The 27,822-nt window shown below is 36.7% G+C and overlaps 1 protein-coding gene across 1 annotated transcript in view; it reads left to right on the top strand.

Annotated features, from left to right (window-relative positions):
• Positions 1-27,822, top strand: part of LOC145685971 (uncharacterized) — a 1,426,958-nt gene that overhangs the window by 129,082 nt on the left and 1,270,054 nt on the right. The window contains 1 exon segment of the mRNA XM_081758763.1: positions 12,377-12,505. Coding sequence (XP_081614889.1) covers positions 12,384-12,505 — 122 coding nt within the window. The 5' untranslated portion in view covers positions 12,377-12,383.

The raw sequence follows: 27,822 nt of genomic DNA, 5'->3' as shown, positions 1-27,822 counted from the left end.
AATTTATCACTGGAGCTTAATTCCTTTTTCCGTGTCTTATTTAACAAACAACAATTCTATTTTGTTCGTTAGAATCATTTCCGAAACATTTTATTGTTAAAACACAACCAAAACGAATTATTTCTATTCTGAAAACATATTTTACCCTTAATTTCATTTTAAGAAAGAGGCATGACTATACAAGTTGTAGAACTTTTAAGGTCATGTAGTACAGTTGCTCTCAACCTTTTCGAGCGTAGCCTTCTCTTGGGTGAATGCAACTGTTCTGAGTACCCTCCCCCCCCTCATCCTAACCCAATCCACCCATGCCCAAGGCTGAACGTAAGGACTTCGATGGACGTACCCAGTCTAAAGCCACATTGCCACGTTAAATGAATCTTGTACACCTTGTCTCAAAAAGGTTGAGCGCATTCTTTATTGGTGTTTTGAGGCAAAAATTTTCTAAGTCCAGCTTCGGGTATCTTCGGGAAAAAGTAAGCCAGGTTCGAACCTCCAAGCCAGCCTTTGCAATCGGGAAAAAGTTTGCAGATTTGTTTTTCTTCTTTTAAATATAATAAGACTTGTTACCAAGTGTTTAAAAAAGCAACATTGATTGAAATACTTAATGATACAATATTTCGAAACTTTTTTTTTTTTTTTTTAATGTCAGCACATGCTTGTTTGTCATTTAGCTCTCCATACGTAATGGAACATTTAAATACGTTAAAGAATCTTTCCATATGTAAAAGAATGCTCAAAGTTAAGAAATAGAACATAATTATCGCCTGAGTACTAAAATAAAAGTCAAAGTAGAACAGAAACAGCGTTTGTAATGGATATGAATGTCATAATTATCTTGAGATCCGTTATACATCGCTAGAAGCATAGTTCTAGAAGTCCTTGCGTTAGCTCATTGGTAAGCTGTCGGATTTCAAATCTTAAGGTTGAGAGTTCGAATCCCGTCTAGGTTAGTCCTTTTTTAAAATTATATTTTACGCAATGCATGAAAAATTATATAAAATAATTACATTAGAATACATAAGTTGTGTATATATAACATAATCATTGCAGAACATAGTAATTATTATGTTTAAAATATAACATCTGAGATAATTTTCACAGTAGGTCGGTATTATATATGAGGATGTAAATACAACTTAAGAAACTCGTTCAATAGCAATAAATAAGTTATGTAGTGTATTTATTTGCATCTATTTGTCATACAGATGTAACTTCTCAATATTCTCATTACAGCATGTCATTTACATTCGTGAAATACAAAATATTCCTACGGATATAGAAAGTGTATAAACAGAGTATCCAAAGTCGTATCCTGCTTCAAGACACATAACTTTTCCCAATCCCCTTAACGTCACGGGAAGAAACACAAACTCTCTTTAGAACGGAATGTCGTTAGTTAGAGTCTCATTCGAATACGTTGAATATGCTTTTGTATATTCATATCTCTCTCTCTCTCTCTCTCTCTTTCGCTTTGTTTATGTGTGTGTGTGTTGCGGAATATCCCAAGTTGAATACAACATTTGCCAAGTATATGAGCATCATTGTCATCGAATACCAGAAATTGAAAGTCGTGTTTCTTCAGGTTGGGTTTGCGTGTTCATGTTAGCTCACTGGTAGAGTACGGACTTGCCAATAAAGAGGTCTTGAGTTCAAAGCCTACAGCTAATAATCATTCTTTTGTTAGTAGGATTGCACAGAAATCGGATACAAGGAGTGGTTTACTTCTAGAAATATTTTCAGAAGCGTTTAGGTAGCCCTGAAAAGGGCTGTTTTCGGGAGTTAAGGCGGGGACATTAATATTGTGTCCAAGACCCTTCTGAATTTATTACACGCTCCATTCTTCTGGGCATGGAATCTATTACATGGGTGACAAATCTATCTCCTTCCCCTACCTCCAGCCATGCTTCGGAAACAAGATGCCACAGGTCATCCTGAGTTCTTGGTGGATCTGCCTCAGGGCAACTTTCCCTTAGAGTACGCTTCACTTCTGCCCATATATTTTCCATGAGATTGAGGTCTGCTCCACGAGCGGCCAGTCGATTAAATCAATCTCAGGATGCCCTGCGAACCATTCCTGAATCACACGGGAAGTATGTATTGGCGACTGGTATTGCTGGAACTGAATTACACCATCAGGCTGAAATACTCGTACAGATAGCACCATGATATTACTGATAATGTCTAAGTACTGAGCATTGTCCAGATGTCCTTCAATTCTATAAAGCTGTCCTGCTCCGCGACTGGAAATCCAACCCCAACATAAAATAGATACATGGCCACTGCGATTGCAAGCAGCCACATATCCATGGTCATATCGGGTGCCTCTCGGACGATACACAAAACGGAGTCCCTCCTTTGATGTTTTGAATATGGGTTCATCTGAGAAAACTACGTTTTCCCAATTGAGACCCACATTCGCCTGTGCAAACGCGAGACGGTAAATTTTGTGGTCGTCTGAGAGTTATTCCTTCACGGCAGCAACACGGCCACGTAACCCAGCATGACGAAGCCTTCGCAGAGCTGTATGCTTTCTACCAGGAAAGAGAGAAACTTCCCTTATCTGTCTAGACGTCCTTAGTGGGTCTAACCGGGCTTCGTTTACTAATCTCGCATCTTGGGCTTCGGTTGACACATGCGGACGACCAGGAGATCGTAAATTATCAGTCTGACCTGTAGCACCATATTTCCGATTCCATCGCCTTCCTGTAGAGGCCGGGACACCTACTCGCCTGCTAGCTGCAGTTGCAGAATAACCTTCCAACTCCCATAAAGTAATTACTGCTGTACGTCTATCCATAGTTACCAATGTTCTGAGCTGTGAGAAGGAAGCAATAGGTAAAAGCTAGTACCTGACGTGTGATTGGTTACTTGCACGACACGCCTATTGTGGGGAACAGCGTTGCCAGATCTAGCATAATGATGCTAGATCTAGCATAATTTGCATGTCTCTAGCATCTAGCATCTTGCTTTTAGCATCCTGCCCAAATCTAGCACAATTTCAGCAAGTTTATCAGAAAGCCGTAAAACCTGGAGATGAGAAAGAAGTTGGTCGTGGGAAGAAAAAGAACGGCAGAAATGTATCCTCTTCCATTGATTCATACAGTCGGTAAACCATACAGGCAGTCTTATTTTCCGAAGTAAGTTCGAAACGTCTTTGGGATTTTTTGTGGCTCCACCCAGGGTTTGCTAATCCTTTAACTCCGAGGCATGGGCGGAGCTATGGGGGCCATTCTCCTCCCAACTTTTTGACAACTTCACCATCTTTATTTCTGACTTCATGATCATATTTATTCCTGAAATGACAGCTCCGAGACCGACCAAAAATCTGCCGCCCCCCCCCCTAGCAGACGATTCCCAACTCCCCTTATGCTGCGAAGTAATTTTCTTTCAAAATATGTAAACAAAAACTTTGCATTCATTTATACGATATATACGCCATTGAGTCTGGCAACGACTGCATTAATTTAGCTGAGTTAAAATTTTGGTGCGTGAAATATTGCATTCTTGCTCTCTGTGTATTTTAAGTTACGTTATCGTATCTCAACTTCGTTTTTTTAAACTCCTGAATTAGTAATTATGAGGATCTAGCATAATTTGACCGAATCTAGCATAAGTTCGATCAGGTTTTGGAATAATTCCGAGCTGTGAGTCTGGCAACGCTGGTGGGGAACGACTTGGTCAACGACTCGCGAAAGAAATCTGAAAATGGTGTGCCGTAATAATAATATCAAAAACAGTTTTTATAAAGGAATATTAATACATACGAAAAGCTGTTTAAAGAATGAATTGTTATACTGACTTTACACGTATAAAAACATATACCATATACCAAACAGATTGAGCGATATGATGATAGCTGTTTTGAGACAAACTCTTTCGAAGTCCAACTTCGGGTATCTTCGGAAAACAGTAAACTAAAGCTGCTGGTTCGAACCTCCAAAGCCAACCTTAGTAATCGGGAAACGATGTACAGATATGTTTTTCCTTCTGTTAAATATAATAAGACATGTTGAAATGGTATTAAGTGTAGAAAAAAGTAACATTGAAATACTTAATGATACAATATTTCGAGACTATGTATTCACACTCTCGTTTCGTCATTGTGATTTCCATACGGAAAAGAGCATTTACGTATGAGCTCAGTTATATTTCAGAAGCAGCTTCCGAAAAGCAGTCATGTTAGCTCAGTGGTACACCACCGAGCGTTTAAATCGTGAGTTCGATACCCGTTCAGGTGAAATTCTTTTATGATATTCTACTTTCCTCAATGCATGAAAATTATGTAAAATAGTTACATTACAATTCATCAGTTGTATATATCAGTTGAATATATATATTCATATCATCAGTTGTATATATCAGTTGAATATATATATTCATATCATTTCACGACATAAGTAATTCTTATCTTTAAAATATAACATCTGAGGTATTGACAGAACGTCGGTGTGTTATGTGTGAATATTGAATACAAATTTAAAAAATCGTGTAATAGCAATAAATAAGTTATGTAATGTATTTATTTGCAGCTACTTTCATCGCAGATAACTTCTCAATATTCGCATTACAGCACTTAGGTAGAGCATATCGAAAATCGGATCGTGGTCCAAGACAAAAAACTAGCTAGCCCCAAACTGTCACGTAAGAAATTCGCGAATCGCAAAAGTAAAGTGAAGAGATTGAGAGCGGTAATTCCTTAATCGCTCTCTCTCAACTCTCTCTTATCTGCATTTATACACATAAAAGTGTATGTATGTATGTTCCAACATAACTCATGTATGCCTAGGGCAGGGTTTCTCAACCTGCGAGTCGCGGCCCCTAGGGGATCGCGAAGATAGGCGGAAGAGATAAATATAGTTAGAATCTAATACCAGAAATTATTTTTAAATATTATTTTTAATTTTGTTCTGATAGGCATACTTTTGTTTTTTATACACACTGTAAAGAACAATAAAAAATAAGTCTACTGAACATTTTCAAAGGGTGTAGAATTCGTGTTACTATTCGGTTCAAAGTCTTGTCGTCGCGAATTCTGTCGAGAAATTTGAAGCTTAAAATATACAAAACGATAATCATGCCTGTTGTTCTGTATGGTTGCGAAACATGGTCGCTTACTTTGAGGGAAGAACATAGACTGAAAGTATTTGAGAACAAGATCCTTAGACGAATATTCGGACCCAAGGGGAACGAAAATGGGGAATGGCGGAAACTTCATAACGATGAACTACATAATTTATACGGTTTACCCAACATTGTTAGGGTCGTCAAGTCTAGGAGGCTTAGGTGGGCAGGTCATGTAGCTAGAATGGAAGAAAGTAGAAACGCTTTCAAAATCTTGAGTGGAAGACCAATCGGAAAACGACCATTAGGAAGACCTAGGCGCAGATGGGAGGACAATATTAAGATGGATTTCGCTGAGATACGAATACAAAGTAGAAACTGGATCCAATTGGCTAAGGATAGAAGTCAGTGTAGAGCTTTTGTGAACGTGGCATTGAACCTCCGGGTTCCATAGGCCATAGAGTTAGTTAGTAGAGTTGTTTAAAAATGAATTTAAATCAAAGAGGTATGATATAAAACTAATGAGAACTGTATATAGAAATACTAGAAAAATACACATGCAACAAAACCTGCACATTGAAATACAATTAAAATTAAAACCTAATGAGACACCTAAGCATGGTGTAATTTCACTAGTTCAGCAATGTCCGGTTCAATCTTCATGACGAACATTATCAAGCCATTTTCAACTGATAAACGATTTCTTATCTTTGTTTTAATGTTTACCATAAAAAACACACTTTCGCACAAGTACGATATAGCAAATGGAATTATTACTTTTAAAACAGCAATCCCCAGACCAGGATATTCTTCTCTCCTCATCAGGCAGAACTTGTCCAAGTCTTCGTTACAAAAAAACAGTTGCAAAGACTTGTCGCATGATCATTCTATTATTTGGTCAAGAAGTTGTGGGCTTAGATCGGATACGTTAATGACCTCTTCAATGAAGGAGTTTAACATCCATCTTGAACCAGCACCTTCGTCGTTGGGAATATATATATTACAGTTACTGTATCCACTGTCAGTGCCGGGCGCCGAAAAAAGGGGCCACACATTTTGGAGGAAGTGTGTTACTCATGTTAGGAAAGTGCATGTGCACATGTGTAAAATAGAAGAAAAAACGTAATAAAATGTGCTCAAAATTAAGGAAAGGTAGGGTTTATTTTGAAAATGTTATTGAGCTTCGTGCCAACCATGGTGGCGCTTCGTAGCTAGTCTGTCGACGTCACTCATATATACGGTGACATCGTACTATACTCTCGCCCCGGGCGCTGATTTTCCATGGCACTGTTCACTATAAACAAAAAAATGGATTCTACTATTATAGAAATAGGTATGTTAAAAATCCCACACAAGCTTATTATAAAACAAATTATAAAAGGGTCGCTGGCAAGAGCGTGTGATAAAAGGGGATCGTGATAGGAATTAGATTGAGAACCACTGGCCTAGAGTAATTTTAACCACATTTCTTATAGTTTCGAAAAGAGTGCTGTCGGGTTACCTATGGTGAATGGGAGGGGGATACATATAAAAGATTGCTAGAAAATGATCGATATTAGATTCATAGTTTTCGGGGTCGCTTAGATAAATAGTGAGACTTTCAATTTCGCTTAACTCCGATTAAGCTCTCATTAGTAGGGATGGGCACGAACGACTTTTCTTTGAAACTCGACTCGACTCGAAACAGACATCTTTGAGGTCTACTCTTGGACTCGGCGCGAAAAATATCTTCCAACTCGACTCGGATTAGAGTCAAGTCGAACCAAAACGAGCAAAATCCTGTGTATAGTCCTACCTAGACAATACATAGACAATAATTATTCTATCATCAATTATACTACTGTTACTACAAATAATAATAATAATAATAATAATAATAATAATAATAATAATAATAATAATAATTATTATTATTATTATTATTATTATTATTATTATTATTATTATTATTATTATTATTATTATTATTATTATTATTATTATTATTATTATGACAACACCATGTACAAACATGAACAATAGATGGTTAGTAAAGGAATACTAAAAGCTAGTTGACTGCCGACGTCGGTAGTCATGAAGTCTACAAGGCAAAGACATCGTTCATTACTCTAAGCTGTAAGCGTCGGTGGACTACAGATGGTCAACTATTGACCTCTCGCCAGAAATTGGTGGCCCCGCAGCGACGATCCGTGGTGGCCCAAGTTCCATTTTGAAAACTTTACTACCAGCAGCAGAGACGCGATGAAACGCCAACGAACCACAAAATTACTCTCCCAAAATATGTCAAAATGCCTATATGTGTGATTTGTTTATATTTAGATGAATCAAAAAACACAAAACAAATACCCGGGGTGGACGCAAACTATTAATATTACGATTACTAGGCACGTGTTCTTCTGACTTCCCCACGGAAACGATCATAAAAAGCTTGGTTGTTGAAGGATAAATCATTGACGTCTTAATTTAGCCAATCAGACAAACCCCTACATCTCGAGTTCTAGAAGGTGATACCGTGAACCGTTTCAGATTTATTGCTTCCTGGTGGAGTACTATCCATAAGCAAAATTTGAGCATAATAGCCGACATGCATCTTCGGTGCCTCTTATCTTTAGTACAATTTTAACCAGAGATGGTGTGGGTCAATGAAAATTTGATCCACGACCCACCATGACCCACTATCACCCACCACCCAAATGCCCCATTGGCCCACTCTGATCCATCAACCATCGTGATCCACTCTGACCCACCACCAACTATGAACCACTCTGAACCATTGTGACCAACTCCGACCCACCAAAACCCATCGACATCAACTCTGACCGATGGCCCACGTCCTCCTCTCAATTGGCTAAAGAGGTTACACTTGTAATAAAACAAGACTGTGAAATTATCTCTTACCGGAGTTTGAATTTCTACCGTTAATGGCTCAAGCACCTCTCTGTTACAATACTGGTGGGTCTGACCTTTACGATATATAATGGCAAAGTTTTTCTCATCTTCCAAATTAAAATGAATTTAAATTTATCATATATAATTATTTCTTTGTTGCCTTACAGACACATTTCAGTAGAAAATAGGGTGAAATTTGAAAGTTTCAAATCAAGGAAAAGTAGACCAACGTTAAAAAAAAAAAAAAAAAAAAAAAAAAAAAACCAGAGAGAGAGAGAGAGAGAGGGAAACTAATTTTCTATATAATTAAGCATGCCGTACTAATTGAAAATGCCCATGTAATTAAGTTTAGAATACAAATTTTATGGCCATTTTTCTCTAACTTTATGGCTTGATTGCCTTATGCTCGGAACGCTCCATATATTAAACACCAGCTTCAGCAATTATAAATAGAAAGCAGTGGGTATAAAATTCAAAAAGAACTTTAATTTGCATTACTCAATTTGTTTCTCAACTAATATCAATCGTTTTCGATTATTTTTACAAATCAACCCACTACCAATTTCCAATATATAGAAAATGCACCCCCGTCCCCCCGCTCATAAAAGATAATTTCAAAAAATGCCAGGACATATTCTCTTTATTTTTAATAAAGAGTTATATGCTGAATTTCAGCTCTCAGTTGAACGGCTTGTGAGATACTCAATTTTTCGCTCATGTGGTTCGGATTCCACGTTAATCAGTAGGTCCACGTCTCATATAGCCTCGCTGCTGAAAGGGACGCTAAACTAAACTAAACTCAACTCAATTTTTCGCAAAAATTCGGACTTCTACTCCCCCTAAGGATATGTATTATAATGAAAGTGACACGCGTACGATAACTTCCCAGTTGGGATTGGAGCCTGATTATATACCAAACGTCAATTTATTTGACTTTGCAATTTGACCGTGATGATTACGCAGACATAGTTACTTTCAATTTTTTATGATACATATCCTTATTTCATATGTTACAGATGATTCAAAAATACTTTTTCAAGCAGTTAGCTCCTCTAGAATCTCACAGGCTGCACCCCAAAATCCAACTCCTACTATCCTATGACAATCCAAAAGTGACTGAACTGTTTTTATTAGGAACAAATGACAAAAGAAAAATGGAGATCTTGAAAGTAAAATGTAGAAAAGCTCGGTGCCCCCAATAACTACATATTTCTCCGCCCCTTCATCCCGAACTTAAAAATAAAACTTAATTCGAATATGGTTAATTAGTGAATTTATTACAGTTAAATTCCACTCACTACATGCTACAGCTACAACTATGTAACAAAAAATAACAACTGTGAAACATGTTCTGAATTACTATTAGATTTCTTACGCTATTATTAAACATATTAGAATAGTAAAAGAGGATTGTTCGTGAAGTAGTATATTTGCTCTTGATTTATAACTTTTTCATACGGAAAAAAAATAAAATATTATTCAAGTTTTAAACTTTGCACTCTGCAAATATGTTGCCCTCTAGGCAATGGGACTAATGTGAAATGTGGACTATTGTGGACTAATGGGAAATGCTGCACTGTTAGCGGCGCTGAAAACTTACGATTCGATTCTAATATCGAATGATTTCGATATCTTTATGTCGCTACGTAACCACCCTGGGTGCTAATGGGAGCTTAGTTGGACTTGAATTGAAAGTAGAATCATTCACCTAAGCGACCACGAAACTATGGATTCGATACTAATATCGACCCGTTTCTAGCATTTTTGATATGTATCCCGACAGTACTCTTTTTCCAGACTGTAAGAAATATAGTTAAAATTGCTCTAGATATATCAGAATTATGTTGAAATACACACATAAATCCACTTTTATATTCTGTATAAATAGAGAGTGAGCGAGCGAGCGAGCGAGAGAGGGCGACTGAAGGCATCACCACTTCTACATTGCAAAAGCATATATCAGGAATTGAATTGGAAATCTATGTAAAGACTTTCTGCTGTGGCATGCTTCATAAGGACAATTCCAGTCTGCTCACGTGACCTTTGGGGTTCATGAATTTTTTTGTGAGCGTTTCGACTTTGGATTCTCTGTTTATACCTTCTGTTTATGCATCGAATAACTTTTCAAGAACATAAATGACATTCTGTATTATGAATGTTGAGAATTACCCTCTATATGACAAATAGCTGCAAATAAATACACTACATGATTTATTTATTGCTATTGAACGAGTTTCTTAAGTTGTATTTACATCCTCATATATAATACCGACCTACTGTGAAAATTATCTCAGATGTTATATTTTAAACATAATAATTACTATGTTCTGCAATGATTATGTTATATATACACAACTTATGTATTCTAATGTAATTATTTTATATAATTTTTCATGCATTGCGTAAAATATAATTTTAAAAAAGGATTAACCTAAACGGGATTCGAACTCAAAACCTTAAGATTTGAAATCCGACAGCTTACCAATGAGCTAGCACAAGGACTTCTAGAATTATGCTTCTAGCGATGTATAACGGATCTCAAGATAATTATGACATTCATATCCATTACAAACGCTGTTTCTGTTCTACTTTAACTTTTATTTTAGTACTCAGGCGATAATTATGTTCTATTTCTTAACTTTGAGCATTCTTTTACATATGGAAAGATTCTTTAACGTATTTAAATGTTCCATTACGTATGGAGAGCTAAATGACAAACAAGCATGTGCTGACATTAAAAAAAAAAAAAAAAGTTTCGAAATATTGTATCATTAAGTATTTCAATCAATGTTGCTTTTTTAAACACTTGGTAACAAGTCTTATTATATTTAAAAGAAGAAAAACAAATCTGCAAACTTTTTCCCGATTGCAAAGGCTGGCTTGGAGGTTCGAACCTGGCTTACTTTTTCCCGAAGATACCCGAAGCTGGACTTAGAAAATTATTGCTTCAAAACACCAGTAAAGAATGCGCTCAACCTTTTTGAGACAAGGTGTACCTGTCATTAAAAAAAAAAAAAAAAAAAAAAAAACTTTGCAACCTGATCTTTCTATTTACTCTTTACATGTTACAACTTCTTGAAAGCAAGAAAGGTTTCTCCACATATGCAACACTGCACTCTAGTGGACAAACAGTGAACATCCTGATTAAAAACGTGTATTTTGGCGCACTTCCTCTCCCTGTCCAAAAGAATCCGTTGTTTCGGAAGCGGCGAAACTGATTTTTCTTTTATGTCAGCGGGAGGGCGATAGTAGGTAGCAAGCAAGACGTCCCAGATGCAATTCGTCGGAAGCAAGACGATGCAAGTTGCGCATCGTTCAACTCCTTGCAAGATGGAAAAAAAAAAAGGTTTTATGACCCTTTCAAGACTATGTGTACACGGTGAAATATGGTAGGGTTTCAAGATTTTTTTTTTTTTTAATGACCTACAAGTTCTTCTAACGTGGCAATGTGGCTTAAGAACCAGTAAAAGGTTTCAATATCGGCCTCCAAGAATCCACGTTACTATTTGTTAAAATCTATACTTTTGATTATTTGCATCATAATATGGCTTTTGCCAATAAGAAAAAATAAGTCAAACAGATCCTGAAATCTCAAACATCTCCTAAACAGTCTATCGCCTCCCAATCGAGCACAACATTTTATGAAAATGTTCATAAAAGATTTTAACTAAAAGGAAATCAATCAAAAAATATAGAGACTCCCCTGAAAACATACCGGTAACACGGCCCGCCATTGATATGCACCCACATAAATTTTGGAAATTCGGCGCCGTTGATAACACTCCGTTCATGTAGCATTGTATGATCTATTATATGCCCGAGGAAACGATAAGTACATGTAACATTCAAGTTCTTTCATCTATGTATTCTTACAAAAAAGATGACAGAATTCAATTCTTTTCATAAGAAAAGAAAGAATACAGACTTACTGTAGGATCAAATCTTTAGGGCATATCAATCATTTCTCTGTCAAAGGAAGTATAGTTTTATTAAGAAAATATTTGTCGATTCACTAGGGTTAGACGCAGTCCGAAATATGTGGATACCCCCTGAGTGCGCCTCTGGTGCTGCTAAAGTAAAAGTATTAGAAACGGTTATGGATTTTTTTTAAAGCTCTTGCACACTTCCAATATTTATTTGTGAAATATAAACAAAATAGATTGATGATTCGAAATTCTTTGTTCGAAAAAGCTCCAATAAACCAGTATTTGTTCGAGAAATATAACAACAATTAATTAGAATCGCTTTTGAGAAAATAATCCGAACGAAATTCATTCCTAAGATCAAAATACTTTTTCTGGATTTGTTTAAAAGAAAAATAAATACGATAAGTAGTCAGATTTGGTTATGCCATATGCCTGTTATATTTTTTGTTTCCTTTTTTTTTTTTTTTTTAATCACTAGTTATTGATCGTTTTGTTTGCAGGGAAAGTATGGAATCCAATAGTAGAAGCAGTCGACATAGTGGAATGGTTAGGCGAAGACCAACGCCGATTCCTATCCTATGTCCTCGGGTGCCGTCACCAACACCACAGTCCTCTTCCAGCAATCAAAGGTAAGTTATTAACCTGTACAAAATATTAATATGCTGTATAGGGGAGTGGGCGTACCCCCCTTTAGTTTTAACAGTATAGTGTTAGTTATGGTAGAATGTCTGTACACAGTTACCTTGAAGTCTTAAGAGTCATAAACATCGGTATGATCATCATCTATGTCGTAACACAGCTGAATTCTGCGCCAAGTTCTCGAAATGTTTTGCGGAGATACTCCGGAGTCATGAGGGTGAAGACGTGTTCTACAGCTGCTCGTAATTCCTGCGTTGTGTGATATTGAGTGTTTTTTTTTACTTGTTGCTTTATGAAACCCCAAAGAGCATTGTCTGGTGTAGTCAGATCGGGACTTCTTGGAGGCCAGGCAAAGGGAGCTGGAGAAGATGCACAACCTCTTCCAGTCCAGCGGTCAGGAAACGTCTGATTCAGGTAATTGCACACGTGAATCGCAAAGTGCGCTGGTGCTCCATCCTGCTGTATCACAACAGTGTCTTTGATACCATTTTCTTATCAGACAATGTCAACTAATGTTACCAAACAAATGTGAGTAAAACCTAAAACAGTCAGAAAACACCAATTAGAGGCACGCCTACTTCATGACCACGCTTTACTGCACAATCTTGTTTTAAAAAAATATACGGACTGTCGTCTATCCTATCGCTTAGCCACCGCGGCCCACAATTACGGAAATAAAGAAGCAAATAGTTATAGGCTAACAGTTGATTTGTCGAGAGACAATTCAGAGTGGCTAAAGAGAAATCTATGTTGTTAGTGTAGAACTGTTTTCTCATTCCAGTCAGGGGAAATAATTTTTCTCCATGTATTCATGCCTGACCAGAACTTTCCGTGTGAATGAGTCACTCTTCTACTAATAAGTATTTGGTTTAAATTCAATACACATCTACAGTTTTTCATATATATATATATATACTGTAAAATAATGTTAGTCTTTCTTGTTGAAATTTGCCCCCTTTACCTCTTCAAGTTAGTAATGCGATTTAAATTTTTTCTCTGCATTTATTAGAAAGAATTGTAGTCCCTCTTTGTTAGCTGCTATTATTATTTTTTTTAAAATGTATAATCTGATTTATGTTTTCCTGTTTGAATCGGGCTAGTTTTGTTCTGCAGAAAATGAAATCGTCACACTACATCACTAGGGATGTGTTTGGGGGGAGACAGTAAGAGAGATTTTTGAAAGGACAGAGGGATGGTTAGTCACAAGACCCAAAAACCTTGTAAAGACATCTCCCCTGTGGGTCATCCCAACAAGAACGGGAAATGTAACACAATACACAAGGATATCTCTCTATATATGGGGGAACCAAAATCGGAACAATAACTTCTAATGTCTCTATGTAACCCTCATGTTTGGTAAAATGAGTTGTGTTTGTCATTTTGTATTAGCTAGTAAAAAAAATCCTAAATTAACTTATTTTTTACATGATAGATGTATGCACTTATACACTAATAACGTGGTAACTTTTTTGGATATTATTACCAATAACAGCGTTCATGGGTGTCCAGAACATTTGCTAAGATAAATGTAATTCCTTTTTCTTTTTTTCTTTTTCCTTTAAGTTGCTTGATTATGTGGTCTTAAATTACGTCAAATAAATCATGACAATCTTTAAAATTCGTGATTCAAAACTGGCGTTAATGATGATTTATGTTGTCTCCATTGAAAGAAGCAAGTACCATCATTATTGTTATGTGTTCTTCTACGACCATACTCTCGGCCTGGTTCAAAGGATCATATACGTAGAAGGGAAGTCTCCCATTTGCTTCTTTTCCACCCAACGTATCAAGAGGTTGGCCGTAAAAGAAATCTTTTGATAAATAATGTTTTAATACATTTAATATAAAGGATGAAGTTACAGTTGTAGGATCACTATTTTAATAATGTTATAACTAGAGACAACATTGAAGAAAACGTTGTAAAAATACTCTCAGAATTCGATTTCAAAAATTTCAGCAAAAAATTCTATAAAATTGATATTTCTTCGTCGCGTACCTATTGATATGAACATACCTAAATAATGCCCCAATGCCCTTACTTTGAATATTTATCTCGTCTCATACTTTAAAAATAGGAGTGTTGTATATTTAATCTTGCTATAGGTCTATTACTAATACTTTAATTCTCACGTATATATTTCTTCTCTACCAGTCCTCCTCCTCCTCCTACTTATTCTTCCTACTGGTTCAGTGTGTAGTGTGCCCGTTTTTGGTGCACGTGGTTCCGGGTTCGAATCCCAGTGGGAGAGCATTGCACACATTACGATGATTCGAATTATACTTTAAACGCTAGACACACGTCTTATACAGTCTTGGTGCTGAGAAGGGAACACAGACTAGGAGTGTTCCAAAAACCGGTGAAACTGTTTCGGTTCGGTTTGGGAACGGTTCAGTTCGGTTCGGTACGGTTAGACAACGGTTCGGTTCGGTCTGGAAAAGGTTCGGTTTCGATTAACCGTACCAAACCGGTTTAAGTGGAAAACCGAAACAGCTGTTTACGTTTTCAGGAACCGTCCACCTTTAACTTAGACTCCAATTATTATTATTACTTTTAAAATGAAGTTGCATGGGGACACTGTGGTAGAGTGCTTACCTCTGGTGCGTGGGGTTCTTGGTTCGATCTCTGACCATGTAAGTTTGTGGTGGACAGCATTGTTTCCGTGGGTTTCCTCAGGAACCCTCGTTTCTTCCCAAATTCTTATTCCACTGATACTTCACGTGGCATTTTTTTTTTATTCACTTGCCTTAATTATCCGTATCAGCCTAAAGGGCATATCCGTGTGACGTTAAACTGAAAGATTTCATTTTATTCTTTTCAAACTGATGTTGTGTTAAGTTTTTTAAAGTGGATTTTACATACGTAATTTTCGAAATAGTGTGGTCTTATTTAGCAACGCGAATATTTACATCATTTTCTCATATGTCTTGTATAATACATTTATTCTTCTATGAAATTGGTTGCTTTGTACTCAGGTGCTTTCTCACCGACGAGAAACTCTACAGCATGAGATTTACGGTTTATCTAGGATGTGAACCACTTTAATGCGTTAGATCAGTGGTGTCCAATTATAATGAGCCTGAGGGCCATAACCGTCTTTACTAGTAAAGTGGAGGGCCGTAGCTAAATATTATTATTATTATTATTATTATTATTATTATTATTATTATTATTATTATTATTATTATTATTATTATTATTACGCTACAAAAGAAAAATATAAAAAAGGTATTTGAAATATTACCTATTCAATCTGTCACAAATGAGGGTGACTAGCAGCGTTTACAAGGGCTGGGATATCTACATCCATTCCTATTGTTACGAGCCGCAGGAGATGTAAAAGAGAAGAATCTCCAAGGCAGTTTCTGAAGCGATTCTTCACAATTTTCATGATGGTAAATGCACTTTTACACAAATAAGTACTATCAAACATTGACACACTTTTCCGACCAAACTCAGTTTTTAGGGAAAGCTGTTGCCGTGGATGCCCGCGCCCTTTTTGTTGTACAGAAGCGCTAAATGGATGCGTTATTTCGAAAGAAGAGTGGAAACATTAAACGAATGAATAAATATAAATGAAAATATTATCAGTAATAAAACATCGTGAATCGTGAAAGCTTTATGGGCCGTAGAAAACGGTTTGGCGGGCCACATGCGGCCCACGGGCCGCCATTTGGACAGCGCAGCGTTAGATTCTCTCCTACCGAGAATTGAACCAGTGACCTCGTACACCAAAAATCCTCGAGCTAGCTATTAGACAAGTGATGAGTGCCGTACATGGAATGTATCAAAAGAAGGAGCGTTGCTGTTTTTCAATCTCAGGATTAAAATTTTGTTAGGAGATGGGTTTTTAAAAGAGAGGTGAGTCGCCAGGTATATCTTTTATTCTTGGTGCTTCTGAATAAAATATTTTAGTAAAGAATTCACTAAAATATGATACATTCCGCCTATCGAATTTAGAAAATATCTCGGGGGCAACATGATCCCCAAGAGAGAAGTAGCAAACCCGCATGTCCTGCGCAAGCGCAGGACACTACTGTTGTCTGAATGATTGAATATAATACAAAATTAAAAATATTTATGGCTAGCAAAATAGTTGTAATAACACGTTAATAATATCTTTTATTAAGAGTTTCTCGATAATTACTCGGATTTAAGATGTCCTCGAATCTAAGACGCACCCCGATTTTACTGAGTTAAATTAAAGAAAAATAGTAATATGTTCTGTTTTTACTATTACTAAAGCGCTCTTTGATATTGGTCATTTTCGGTGATTTTTATATATCCCTCTCCCCTCCCCATGTTGCGGGGCATGGCATGATACAAATTATCCCAGGCCCGAATGTCATGTATGTTCAAAATTTGATCGAGATCGGTTGGGTGGTTTCAAGAGTTAAATTCTATTTATTTTTATATATTAATCTCCCCCTCCCATAGGTTCTACCGTCAAAGTCAAAATATTAAAGAAAAAAAAAACAACTTTCCAGGCACGAACGTCATCTACGTTGAAAATTTGATCGAGATCGGTCAGGTGGTTCAAGAGTTAGGCGACGACAATAATAAATGAACCACTTATTATTAATATATATATATATATATATATATATATATATATATATATATATATATATATATATATATATATATATATATATAATGATAAAAAACACCCCAGGTCCGAATCTCATCTATGTTGATAGTTTTATTAAGATCGTTCGGTGGTTTAAGTGTGATGAAGTCACAAAGAGAGTCACTTTTATTATTTATTTTGTTACATATATATACGTTGCCCTTCTCGAACCAAAGACTCCGTGCTACATTGTGCCGTCAAAGTAAAATGACGAAAACATCCCAGGTCCGAACCTTATCTATGTTGAAAGTTTGATCGAGATCGGTCGGGTGGTTCAAGAGTTATTAAGTTTTATACACTTTCATATATTTACCCTCTTCCCCTCCCTTCTTCTAAGTTCTACCATCAAAGTGAAATAATGAAAAACTTCCCAGGTTCGAACTTCGTCTATGTTGAAAATTTGATTCAGATCAATTGGGTGGTTCGAGAGTTATTAACTCACGAACATAGTCACTTTTATTTTTATATTTATTGATTTTTGTATATCTCCCCCTCCTGCACAGCTCCTACGTTATTCCGTCAAAGTGAAATGGTAAAATCCATCCCAGGGACGAATGTCACCTATGTTGAAAATTTGATCGAGATTGGTCGTTTGGTTGATCGAGATTGGTCGTATTAAGTTTTATTTATTTTTATGTCCCCCTCCTCCCCCTCCCCTAAGTTCTACCGTCAAAATGAATAGCTAAAAATACAGTGGTGCGCACCCCCCCTCATGTCCATGACGCACCCCCCCTCAATTGCCTATCCGTAGGTGTTCTTCCATGAAAAAAAAAATCTTTTCGATTAATTTTTACACCTTCTCAAGCATATTTATATAGATTTTTACCCCCCCCCAAATATTTCAATGACGCAGTTTGCGTCATAGCCCCCCCTTGTGGGCACCCCTGAAAAATACTCTCAGGCCAGAACCGCATCTACGTCAAAAATTTGATCGAGATCGGTCGGGTAGTTGAGATTAGATAAGAGATTAAGCGTCACAAACATTGCCACTTTTAATTTGGATTTGAAGTTTTTTGTTCACAGACACCGGTATTAATATATAGATATCGCTAAAAATCCGGAATATAGGAAATTCCAGGAGTCAGAAAAATTCCGGATTTTTTCTGATTTAACTTTCAGGATTCCGATATGTAAAAATTCCGAAATTGGCCTTCCGTTGTAGAAAGAAACGTATGGTTTTCTTTCTCTCTCTCTCCTTGAGTGTGTTTTTTTTTTTTTTTTTTTAATATGTAGGTATAATTATTCCATGAGTGGTGTAGTGTTATCTGTGACAGTCTTTAAAGGAAGAGAAAAAATGTCAATGGTATTTTAATTAACGAAAAACTACTTCTCTTTTAAGAATAAGGGGAAAACATTATAGAAACGCGAGTAAATTTGTGATAGAAGTTCAATACTGCGTGAAATTAGTCTTGGTCCCTTCTTTTTGTCTTTGTTTAAAATAGAATCTTCGATTCATGTTAATTACCATAAGACGAAGAAGACAAGTTCCTTTATAAAGCAGAAGCTTTAAGAAATCTTTTGTTTTCTGTGGAGGACTCGATGATAAAATTTTCCTTTGAATTCGTTCTTTTCATGATGCCGAGAACGGTTCTTGTGTGTGGAGTCTTTATTATTAATTTTTTTTTCTAATAAGACGACAGTAATAAATGAACCACTTATTATTAATAATAATACTCACCCGAAATCTCTTTATTTCTTTCTCAACTTCTTTTTCGTTTCTTGTTAAGAATCATGACAAGATGACGATGACTTTTTTTTTTTTCTTTTTGTCTCCTGAAAATGCTAATCCAATTAGTTGATTCTTTGAACAAGGAGTAATTGTTGAACTGCGGAAGGAGACTTTTCGGCAAGCGATTCTTTTAGTCTGACTTTTTTTCTCTCTTTTTGGTAAAGTTAATTTCAAAATGCTAATTACTCTTTCGAAAGAAACCATGAAAGTAAGAAGACATACCAAAAAATACACAAGTAATTTACTGTTAGATAGCGAAGTGGATAAAAGCGAAATTTGGTGGAGAAAGTCATAAGTGCCCTTTCTTGTATTTAATAACTCGACTTACTCAAATTTGATGTGGAAGGGAGGGGGGCACGGTGGCTTAGTGGTAGAGCCTAGACTTCTGGTGCATGGGGACCTTGGTTCGATCCCACCTCCCGGGCTTTCTGGTGGACAAACAGCGTGTTCGTGTTTTTTCCCAAGATTCTTCCACTTTATTCATTCCATCATTGCATTAATTTCTCGTCATCATCGTCTCCTTCAGCCTAGCCGGCATACATCGTGGGACGTAAAACTGAAATAGTTCATTTCATTTTCAGATTTAATGTGACTATTATTTTGTTTCGTGTTTCCCCAATATTAGATACTTAAAGCCAAAAAAAGTATATATATATCAATGAAATGTTTTTAAGGACACCATTACCCGAATTTGGTAGTGTCCAAATAGTGTGGTGGGCGAAGGGTTGGATTTTGCATATTAGTCTGCACACACGCCCCATATTATTACGGTTTCCATGTTAATAGAAGGTCTGCCTTTCTCATAATTATGGTGTTACATAAGAACGTAAAAAAAGTAATTATTTTTTTATGTACAGTATGTCCGGGAAGTCCGTGTATTCCTATACCTTACTAGTTCCTTATTAGCGTCTCATATATTTATTAGGAATATTGGTGGATTTTCTTTCTATCTTTTTTGGGTGTCCGACTTTGAGATAAACATTTTTTTTTCTTACGCATTGTGAAATTTTGATGTTCAGATGCTTATAAGTAGCGCTACCTCTTTCTCATGTTTTTCAAAATATTGATAAAGGAAAAGTATAGCCTATTCTAAAATACAGGGTGTTTGAAAAAAAACTCCCTAGTTTTGAATATAAATTTAATTGGGAAATGAGGGAAAACTTACATCAGTGAGCACATATCATGAAAGAGAATTCCTTCAAGTTTTGTTTAATGTTGGTAGACTTGAACGTGGGATTCATTTGTGGCCCTGCACACGTCGAGACGATGTTTCACTTCTCGCCACGTATTCACCAACATTTCAGGTATAACTTTAGCCAATGAGGGATAGTTTTCGCTATAGGTGGTTCACCACCATACTGACGTCTAAAATTACGTTGTACTGTTATAACTGACTCAGTTTTCACAAGCCAAATAATGCACTGCGCTTTCTGTTGCGAAGTAAACATTGTTGCTGAGTTGCTCTGCACTGCACGCCTGCCTGGACTGAACTGAGGAAATAGAGGAAAAGAACAGGGCAAGGATTATTGTCAAGTATTATCGCTTTTGCAGATGAAAATTATCGTAACTTTTAGAGTAGTGTCGAGTTGTTTCTTAACGTGTCGAAAAGTCTATAAATGACCCTATACCAAGGGCACAAAATTTCTGGTCGACATACAGTCATTAACGACCAAATCTTTTAGTTTGGCGATGAGCACTTTGGCACATTTTCCGTTTTTTGGCGTTAAAACTCTGATCTCATACTGGAGTCAGACGTGAAATTTTGTCCCCTGATATATACACTGACTTATCTCGTAGCTATAGTTACTATACGATTCGGGGTCGATTCTCTGAGTTCGGTCATGTTGTTGTTCTGTTTCCAAGATATAGTCCCACGCCTCATTCATATAACGTCGGTAGGAATGATGTCGAGACAAGACTTTCATTGAGTCACCGTTGATAGATAAGGGTCCCGATCTTGGTCTCGTCTCGAGTAGAAAATCAAAGCCTTTGTTCTCGACTTGACCAACACATGCTCATCTCGATCTCGTCTCAAAATGTGTGAAATTAAAAATGTATATCATTTTCAGCTTGTCGTTTCCTGTCTTTGTCATTTTATTTTTGTCTGGACAACTATTGTAGACCGCATACCCTTTCATGGCTAAGTGACTAACGCTCATATTATCTGTTCGTGTGTTTGCGAATTTAATCCTCAGCCGCTGTATCAAGTCTTGGATAAAAACCCGAATGGTGATTCAGATCCCTTTTTAATCAATGATGTCTCATCTCATATAGCCTTAATACTGGCTGTACAACTAAACTGTAATCTATCAAATCCACTACTAAATAGTTTACTTTTTTTTGTTGAATCAGTGTTGTTACATCCTATATACCTAATAATGCACTGAATCCATAGATTATACTAGTAATTGTAGTAAAACAAAATATATATATATATGTGTGTGTGTGTGTGTGTGTGTGTGTGTGTGTATGTGTATGCCTATGACTGCAGCCATCCAAAGGCAATTATTCCACTGTCGTACGCAGAATTCAAGAACGCAGGAATTTTGGGTAAAGATAATTTCACTTTTTTTTTTTTTTTTTGGTCAATATTCCACACGAGACTGAGACTTTCTAGACTGAGCTACTCTATAGTACTCGCGCCGAGTCGTGAAGCTTGGGCTCTAAACCAATCATAGAAATATTTTGCTTGAGCTCCAACACATCGGAAAACTTCGGTACAATTCGTGGAGCCGCTTTCCGAGCGCACACGTGGGGAAACGTCAAACAGCTGAAATTCACCAACTATGTTGCCAAACTTTGAAGACATAGTAAACGAATATATATAAAAAGCATTTAAAAATTGCCAATAATAACACTGCACATCAATAACTACTGTAACAACTATTCTAAAATGGTAACATTAGCAGAAATAGTAACAACGAAAACATAACGCAACAAAAAATAATTAACAAAACGGAACTTGACGCCAATCCGACAACACTGTACTCTCGGGAGATGTCTTCCGTGTAGCGCGAGAAAAGACACTGACAAAATTTGATGGGTGGGGGTTGACGACTGGAACACACCCTCGCGTTCTATTGGGTGGTGAAACCGGTAGATCTAGGTCAAGCTTCACGACTCGGCGCGAATACTATAGTCTCAAATTATAAGTGTCTCGTCTCAAGTTAAGTCTTGGGTAACGTCTCGATTTATATCAGCCAGTCTCGATTTCGGTAGGATTAAGAATGAGATTTCTAGGCTTTCGTTAGTAATGGCCGTGTTAGCACCATCACATATGAGAAATGACGTCGCTTGGTAATCACACAACCCGGGAAATTGGAAGCGGCCTGGGATCATTCTGTTAGGTACCATTCTGGCATTTGCTTGGTGTGAATGAGGAAAACTCCGGATGGTTGGCGTGAAAAAGCTGTTACACTATTTCAACTAAGTGCTCCACCTGGAATCGAATCCGGGACCGCTCGTAGCAAAGGCGAGAGCATTAGCGACTACGATACACAGAGCAACAGTCTCAACTCATCTTTAAGGGTCGGTGCTGGGAGCGGCGTTGAATCCAAAACAAGCAAACTAATTCACCTCTACGCTTAAGAACATCCCATATAAATGAAATATCAAGCTACTGTGTACCAGTGTTGTGCACATTATTTAATCAAGAGTATGTTCATAATGATAATATTTAATTATTATTAATAATAGTACCCAAACGTGTTTTATTATTCGTATGCAATGAATCTGCATGTTACATAATAATTAATACAAATAGATTTCGAAAGTTTAACTGTTAAATTTAGGCATTAGCTACCCTTTTGAAGGAAGACGTGACAAGCGTTTACCTCGTCTTATGCCTATCCCTAGCTAAAGAAGACAGATGAGTGAAGAAAGTGCACGCCTGTAAGAGAATTTGTAGAATAAGAATGTGGGAGGAAACAGAAGCATCGCGACAAGCGCCATGTTGTCTGTTACAAACTCACTTGTTTTGGGACCGATTCAGGAATATTTCGCTCGAGAAGTAAGTGCTCCAGGCACGATCCACTGTGCTCCCTGGTCGTAACTGTGGTTTGATTTAAGAGCATGACCGTGATAAATACCAGATATACAGTATGTGTGTGTTCAATTTTCTTTCTTATTCAAGATTCATCTGCAGTACTGTAGACGCTTGTTTTAAAACTAGATCTTGTTAACATTAATTGAAAAACTTTGTCATGTGTCATTTCTTTACCTTCTCTTCCTTGCAACCTTTCTTTGGAAACAATGGTCTCCATTATCAAAGCTTACATTGCTTCCACGAGCTTTTGGACAAAACGAGGAAGAGAAATGGATCTACAGAGTATTCAAGAGAGTCAAAAGTCACAAAGACTGCCTAGGAATGTCTTGAGAGAAAATTGCCATCACCGTGTGTGGTCCTTTCAAAAACTAGCTGACTCAAAGCACACACAGTGCACCCACCGTGTCAGGGGGCCTTTTTACACTCTTCCTTCCGTCAGAAAACATGAAAAAAAGTACTTATCATCCTAGGCTAGCTGGTTCTAAACATGATTCTCTGTACACATGTTTATAAATATATGCTTATTCAAACTAATTACCCATGTCGTCACGATAGCTCTTGTTATAACAGAATATAAACTTCCTTTCTCGCATAAGAGCAAAATATCAAGACTTTAATTGACGGTTCTAAGTTATGTTAACAGCAACATGTTTGTTGTACGACCTTGCAAACTTGACATACGAACTCACAGCTTAAAAAAAAAAATCTCCCTCTGATGGTGATTAATAGATATAATTATTATGATTAGAGTTCCGATTACCTTCTAAAATTACATTTTGAAGCTATTATGATAATGATAGATAATGCTTTCATAGAAGAAGGCAAAAATGCCTGCAGAATACACATTTTGTTTGTTGTTCTAAATATAGAACTTAAAAACTCTCAGTTTAAATACGTAAACACTTCAGTTTGTTTATACTGTGGCATTTTAATTAACATAAGTGTTCTGTAACCACTAGCAGATTATGTCGCAATAGAAAAGTTGTTTCTACGGAGTTCGACTGCGCTAACCAGGAATGTGTCCACAATTATTTAACACACAGCTCCCAAAAATGATCATAAAACTATTATTATAAATTATTATTATTATTATTATTATTATTATTATTATTATTATTATTATTATTATTATTATTATTATTATTATTATTATTATTATTATTATTATTGTAGACTCTCGACTATCCGGCTTAATATGACAAAAAGGCAGGCCGGATAACTATAGTGCTGCCAAAATGTCTTGAGTCGTGGCAAAAATGCGAACTAAAGCTTACACCCACGCGTTGAGCTAATAACGATCCAGTTGTTTTTAAGTGAGAGAGCGGACGACGAAAGGGAGTAGAATTCCTTCAGCCGATAGCAGCGCTTGGAACAGAAGACTAGGTGTCAATGTGATATACCTATAAGAAGCTAAATGGGCTGGAGGTCTATAGTTATTTACTTCTTGCCTTACTCATGCCATTTAAAGAAGCACAAGTTTTATAAAGTCTGCGAGGCCAAATCATGCTCAGGCGGCTTCAAAACGAAGAGGAATACCATTAAAATTAGCCTATAAGTTTCTTTGCTGTATGAGGACATTTTAAGAATTTCTAGTTGAGGGAGGTTTTCCTGTTTACTTTCTGGAAATGAAAACGATATTGCAATTTGTTTACCGTCTTGCACAAAAAGCGATGTGAAAACTTAGATTTCCATATTTGACATGTTGGACTGCTTTAAATTGACTATTTTTAGTGTTTTCTATGTTAGTGATACTATTATTAGGTCTACACGTATTAATGATACATATTAGCAAAATAAATCAATTTCCAATATAAGTTTAATGATAGCAACCGCTCGTCTCGTAGACACCATACTCGTGCCGTTTATGGCTCGTTTGGAGAAATATTTAAAAATGCAGTTACAGTAAATTTTCTGCTTGAGTACAAAGGAAACCGGCTGGAGACGATTTGAGCGTGGCAAGTTTACCAAAACCCACTCTTATGTTGTCTTACCTCTTAGCCGAGGCCAATACTTTATAAATTTTCTGTACTATATTGTTCATAAAAGTACAGACCAAGTAAGTCAAAAATATTGTACATATCTTAAAATAAACTTAATGTCTAACTTAATTGCAGGGAACAAAATTGTGTATAAAATTTTAAAATAAACAAAACGTTCATGTAAAATGTAACCCTAATTTTCAAATAAATGATTTAAACTTGTTTCATTTTTTACTGATAAATGTTTACACAAATGACAGAAATGTTGGCCTAAAAAGAGTGGTAGCGCGCTTACCTCTGGTGTGTGACGTCTCTGGTTCGATTCCCAGCCAAGTAAATTTGTGGTGGACAACATTATGTCCGTGGGTTTTCTCGGGGGTACTTCCGTTTTCTCCCACATTTTCATTCTATCCATCCTTCCATTATCATTCACTTGCCTTAATCAGCATCTTCCTTAGCGTAAAGAGCATAATCGTGGGACGCTAAACTGTAATATTTCATTTCAGTTTTCTTCTTTTTTTCTTTATTTTTGGAACTAGAGCAGATAGTATGGGGGGCGCATAGTTGATAATCTACTGTATTTTAACTTTAAAACCAATAGTATTCATTTGTGTACTGCATATGTTAAAAACACACACACTCATCTAGCAGATTGTACACCTTGTCTCAAAAAGGTTGAGCGCATTCTTTATTGGTGTTTTGAGGCAAAAATTTTCTAAGTCCAGCTTCGGGTATCTTCGGGAAAAAGTAAGCCAGGTTCGAACCTCCAAGCCAGCCTTTGCAATCGAGAAAAAGTTTGCAGATGTATTTTTCTTCTTTTAAATATAATAAGACTTGTTACCAAGTGTTTGAAAAAGCAACATTGATTGAAATACTTAATGATACAATATTTCGAAACCTTTGCAGAAATGTGAGCACATGCTTGTTTGTCATTTAGCTTTCTATACGTAATGGAACATTTAAATACGTTAAAGAATCTTTCCATATGTAAAAGAATGCTCAAAGTTAAGAAATAGAACATAATTATCGCCTGAGTACTAAAAGAAAAGTCAAAGTAGAACAGAAACAGCGTTTGTAATGGATATGAATGTCATAATTATCTTGAGATCCTTTATACATCGCTAGAAGCTTAGTTCTAGAAGTCCTTGTGTTAGCTCATTGGTAAGCTGTCGGATTTCAAATCATAAGGTTGTGAGTTCGAATCCCATCTGGGTCAATAGTTTTATTAAAATTATATTTTCCGCAATGCATGAAAAATTATATAAAATAATTACATTAAAATACATAAGTTGTTTATATATAACATAATAATTGCAGAACATAGTAATTATTATGTTTAAAATATAACATCTGAGATAATTTTCACAGTAGGTCGTTATTATATATGAGAATGTTAAATACAAATTAGGAAAATCGTTTAATAGCAATAAATAAGTTATGTAGTGTATTTATTTGCAGCTATTTGTCATACAGATTTAACTTCTCAATATTCTCATTACAGTATGTTATTTATATTCGTGAAATACAGTATATTCCTACGGATATAGAAAGTGTATAAACAGAGTATCCAAAGTCGTATCCTGCTTCAAGACACATAACTTTTCCCGATCCCCCTAACGTCACGGGAAGAAACACAAATTCTCTTTTGAACGGAATGTCGTTAGTTAGAGTCTCATTCGAATACGTTGAATATGCTTTTGTGTATTCATCTCTCTCTCTCTCTCTCTCTCTCTCTCTCTCTCTCTCTCTCTCTCTCTCTCTCTCTCTCTCTTCGCTTTGTTTATGTGTGTGTTTGTGTTGCGGAATATCCCAAGTTGAATACAACATTTGCAAAGTATATGAGCATCATTGTCATCGAATACCAGAAATTGAAAGTCGTGTTTCTTCAGGTTAGGTTTGCGTGTTCATGTTAGCTCACTGGTAGAGTACGGACTTGCCACTGAAGAGGTCTTGAGTTCAAAGCCTACAGCTATTTATCATTCTTTTGTTAGTAGGATTGCACAGAAATCGGATACAAGGAGTGGTTTACTTCTAGAAATATTTTCAGAAGCGTTTAGGTAGCCCTGAAAAGGGCTGTTTTCGGGAGTTAAGGCGGGGACATTAATATTGTGTCCAAAACCCTTATGAATTTATTACACGCTCCATTCTTCTGGGCATGGAATCTATTACATGGGTGACAAATCTATCTCCTTCCCCTACCTCCAGCCATGCTTCGGAAGCAAGATGCCACAGGTCATCCTGAGTTCTTGGTGGATCTGCCTCAGGCCAACTTTCCCTTAGAGTACGCTTCACTTCTGCCCACATATTTTCCATGAGATTGAGGTCTGCTCCACGAGGCGGCCAGTCGATTAAATCAATCTCAGGGTGCCCTGCGAACCATTCCTGAACCACACGGGAATTATGTATTGGCGACTGGTATTGCTGGAACTGAATTACACCATCAGGCTGAAATACTCGTACAGATGGCACCATGATATTACTGATAATGTCTAAGTACTGAGCATTGTCCAGATGTCCTTCAATTCTATGAAGCTGTCCTGCTCCGCGACTGGAAATCCAACCCCAACATAAAATAGATACATGGCCACTGCGATTACAAGCAGCCACATATCCATGGTCATATCGGGTGCCTCTCGGACGATACACAAAACGGCGTCCCTCCTTTGATGTTGTGAATATGGATTCATCTGAGAAAACTACGTTTTCCCAATTGAGACCCACATTCGCCTGTGCAAACGCGAGACGGTAAATTTTGTGGTCGTCTGAGAGTTTTTCCTTCACGGCAGCAACACGGCCACGTAACCCAGCATGACGAAGCCTTCGCAGAGCTGTATGCTTACTACCAGGAAAGAGAGAAGCTTCCCTTATCTGTCTAGACGTCCTTAGTGGGTCTAACCGGGCTTCGTTTACTAAGCTCGCATCTTGG

This window comes from Thermobia domestica, chromosome 5, assembly GCF_964235325.1.
Source record: "Thermobia domestica chromosome 5, izTheDome1.hap1.1, whole genome shotgun sequence".
NCBI lineage: Eukaryota > Metazoa > Arthropoda > Insecta > Zygentoma > Lepismatidae > Thermobia > Thermobia domestica.
Note: the sequence above shows the minus strand (reverse complement) of the source record. Positions and strands in the feature narration are given on the sequence as shown.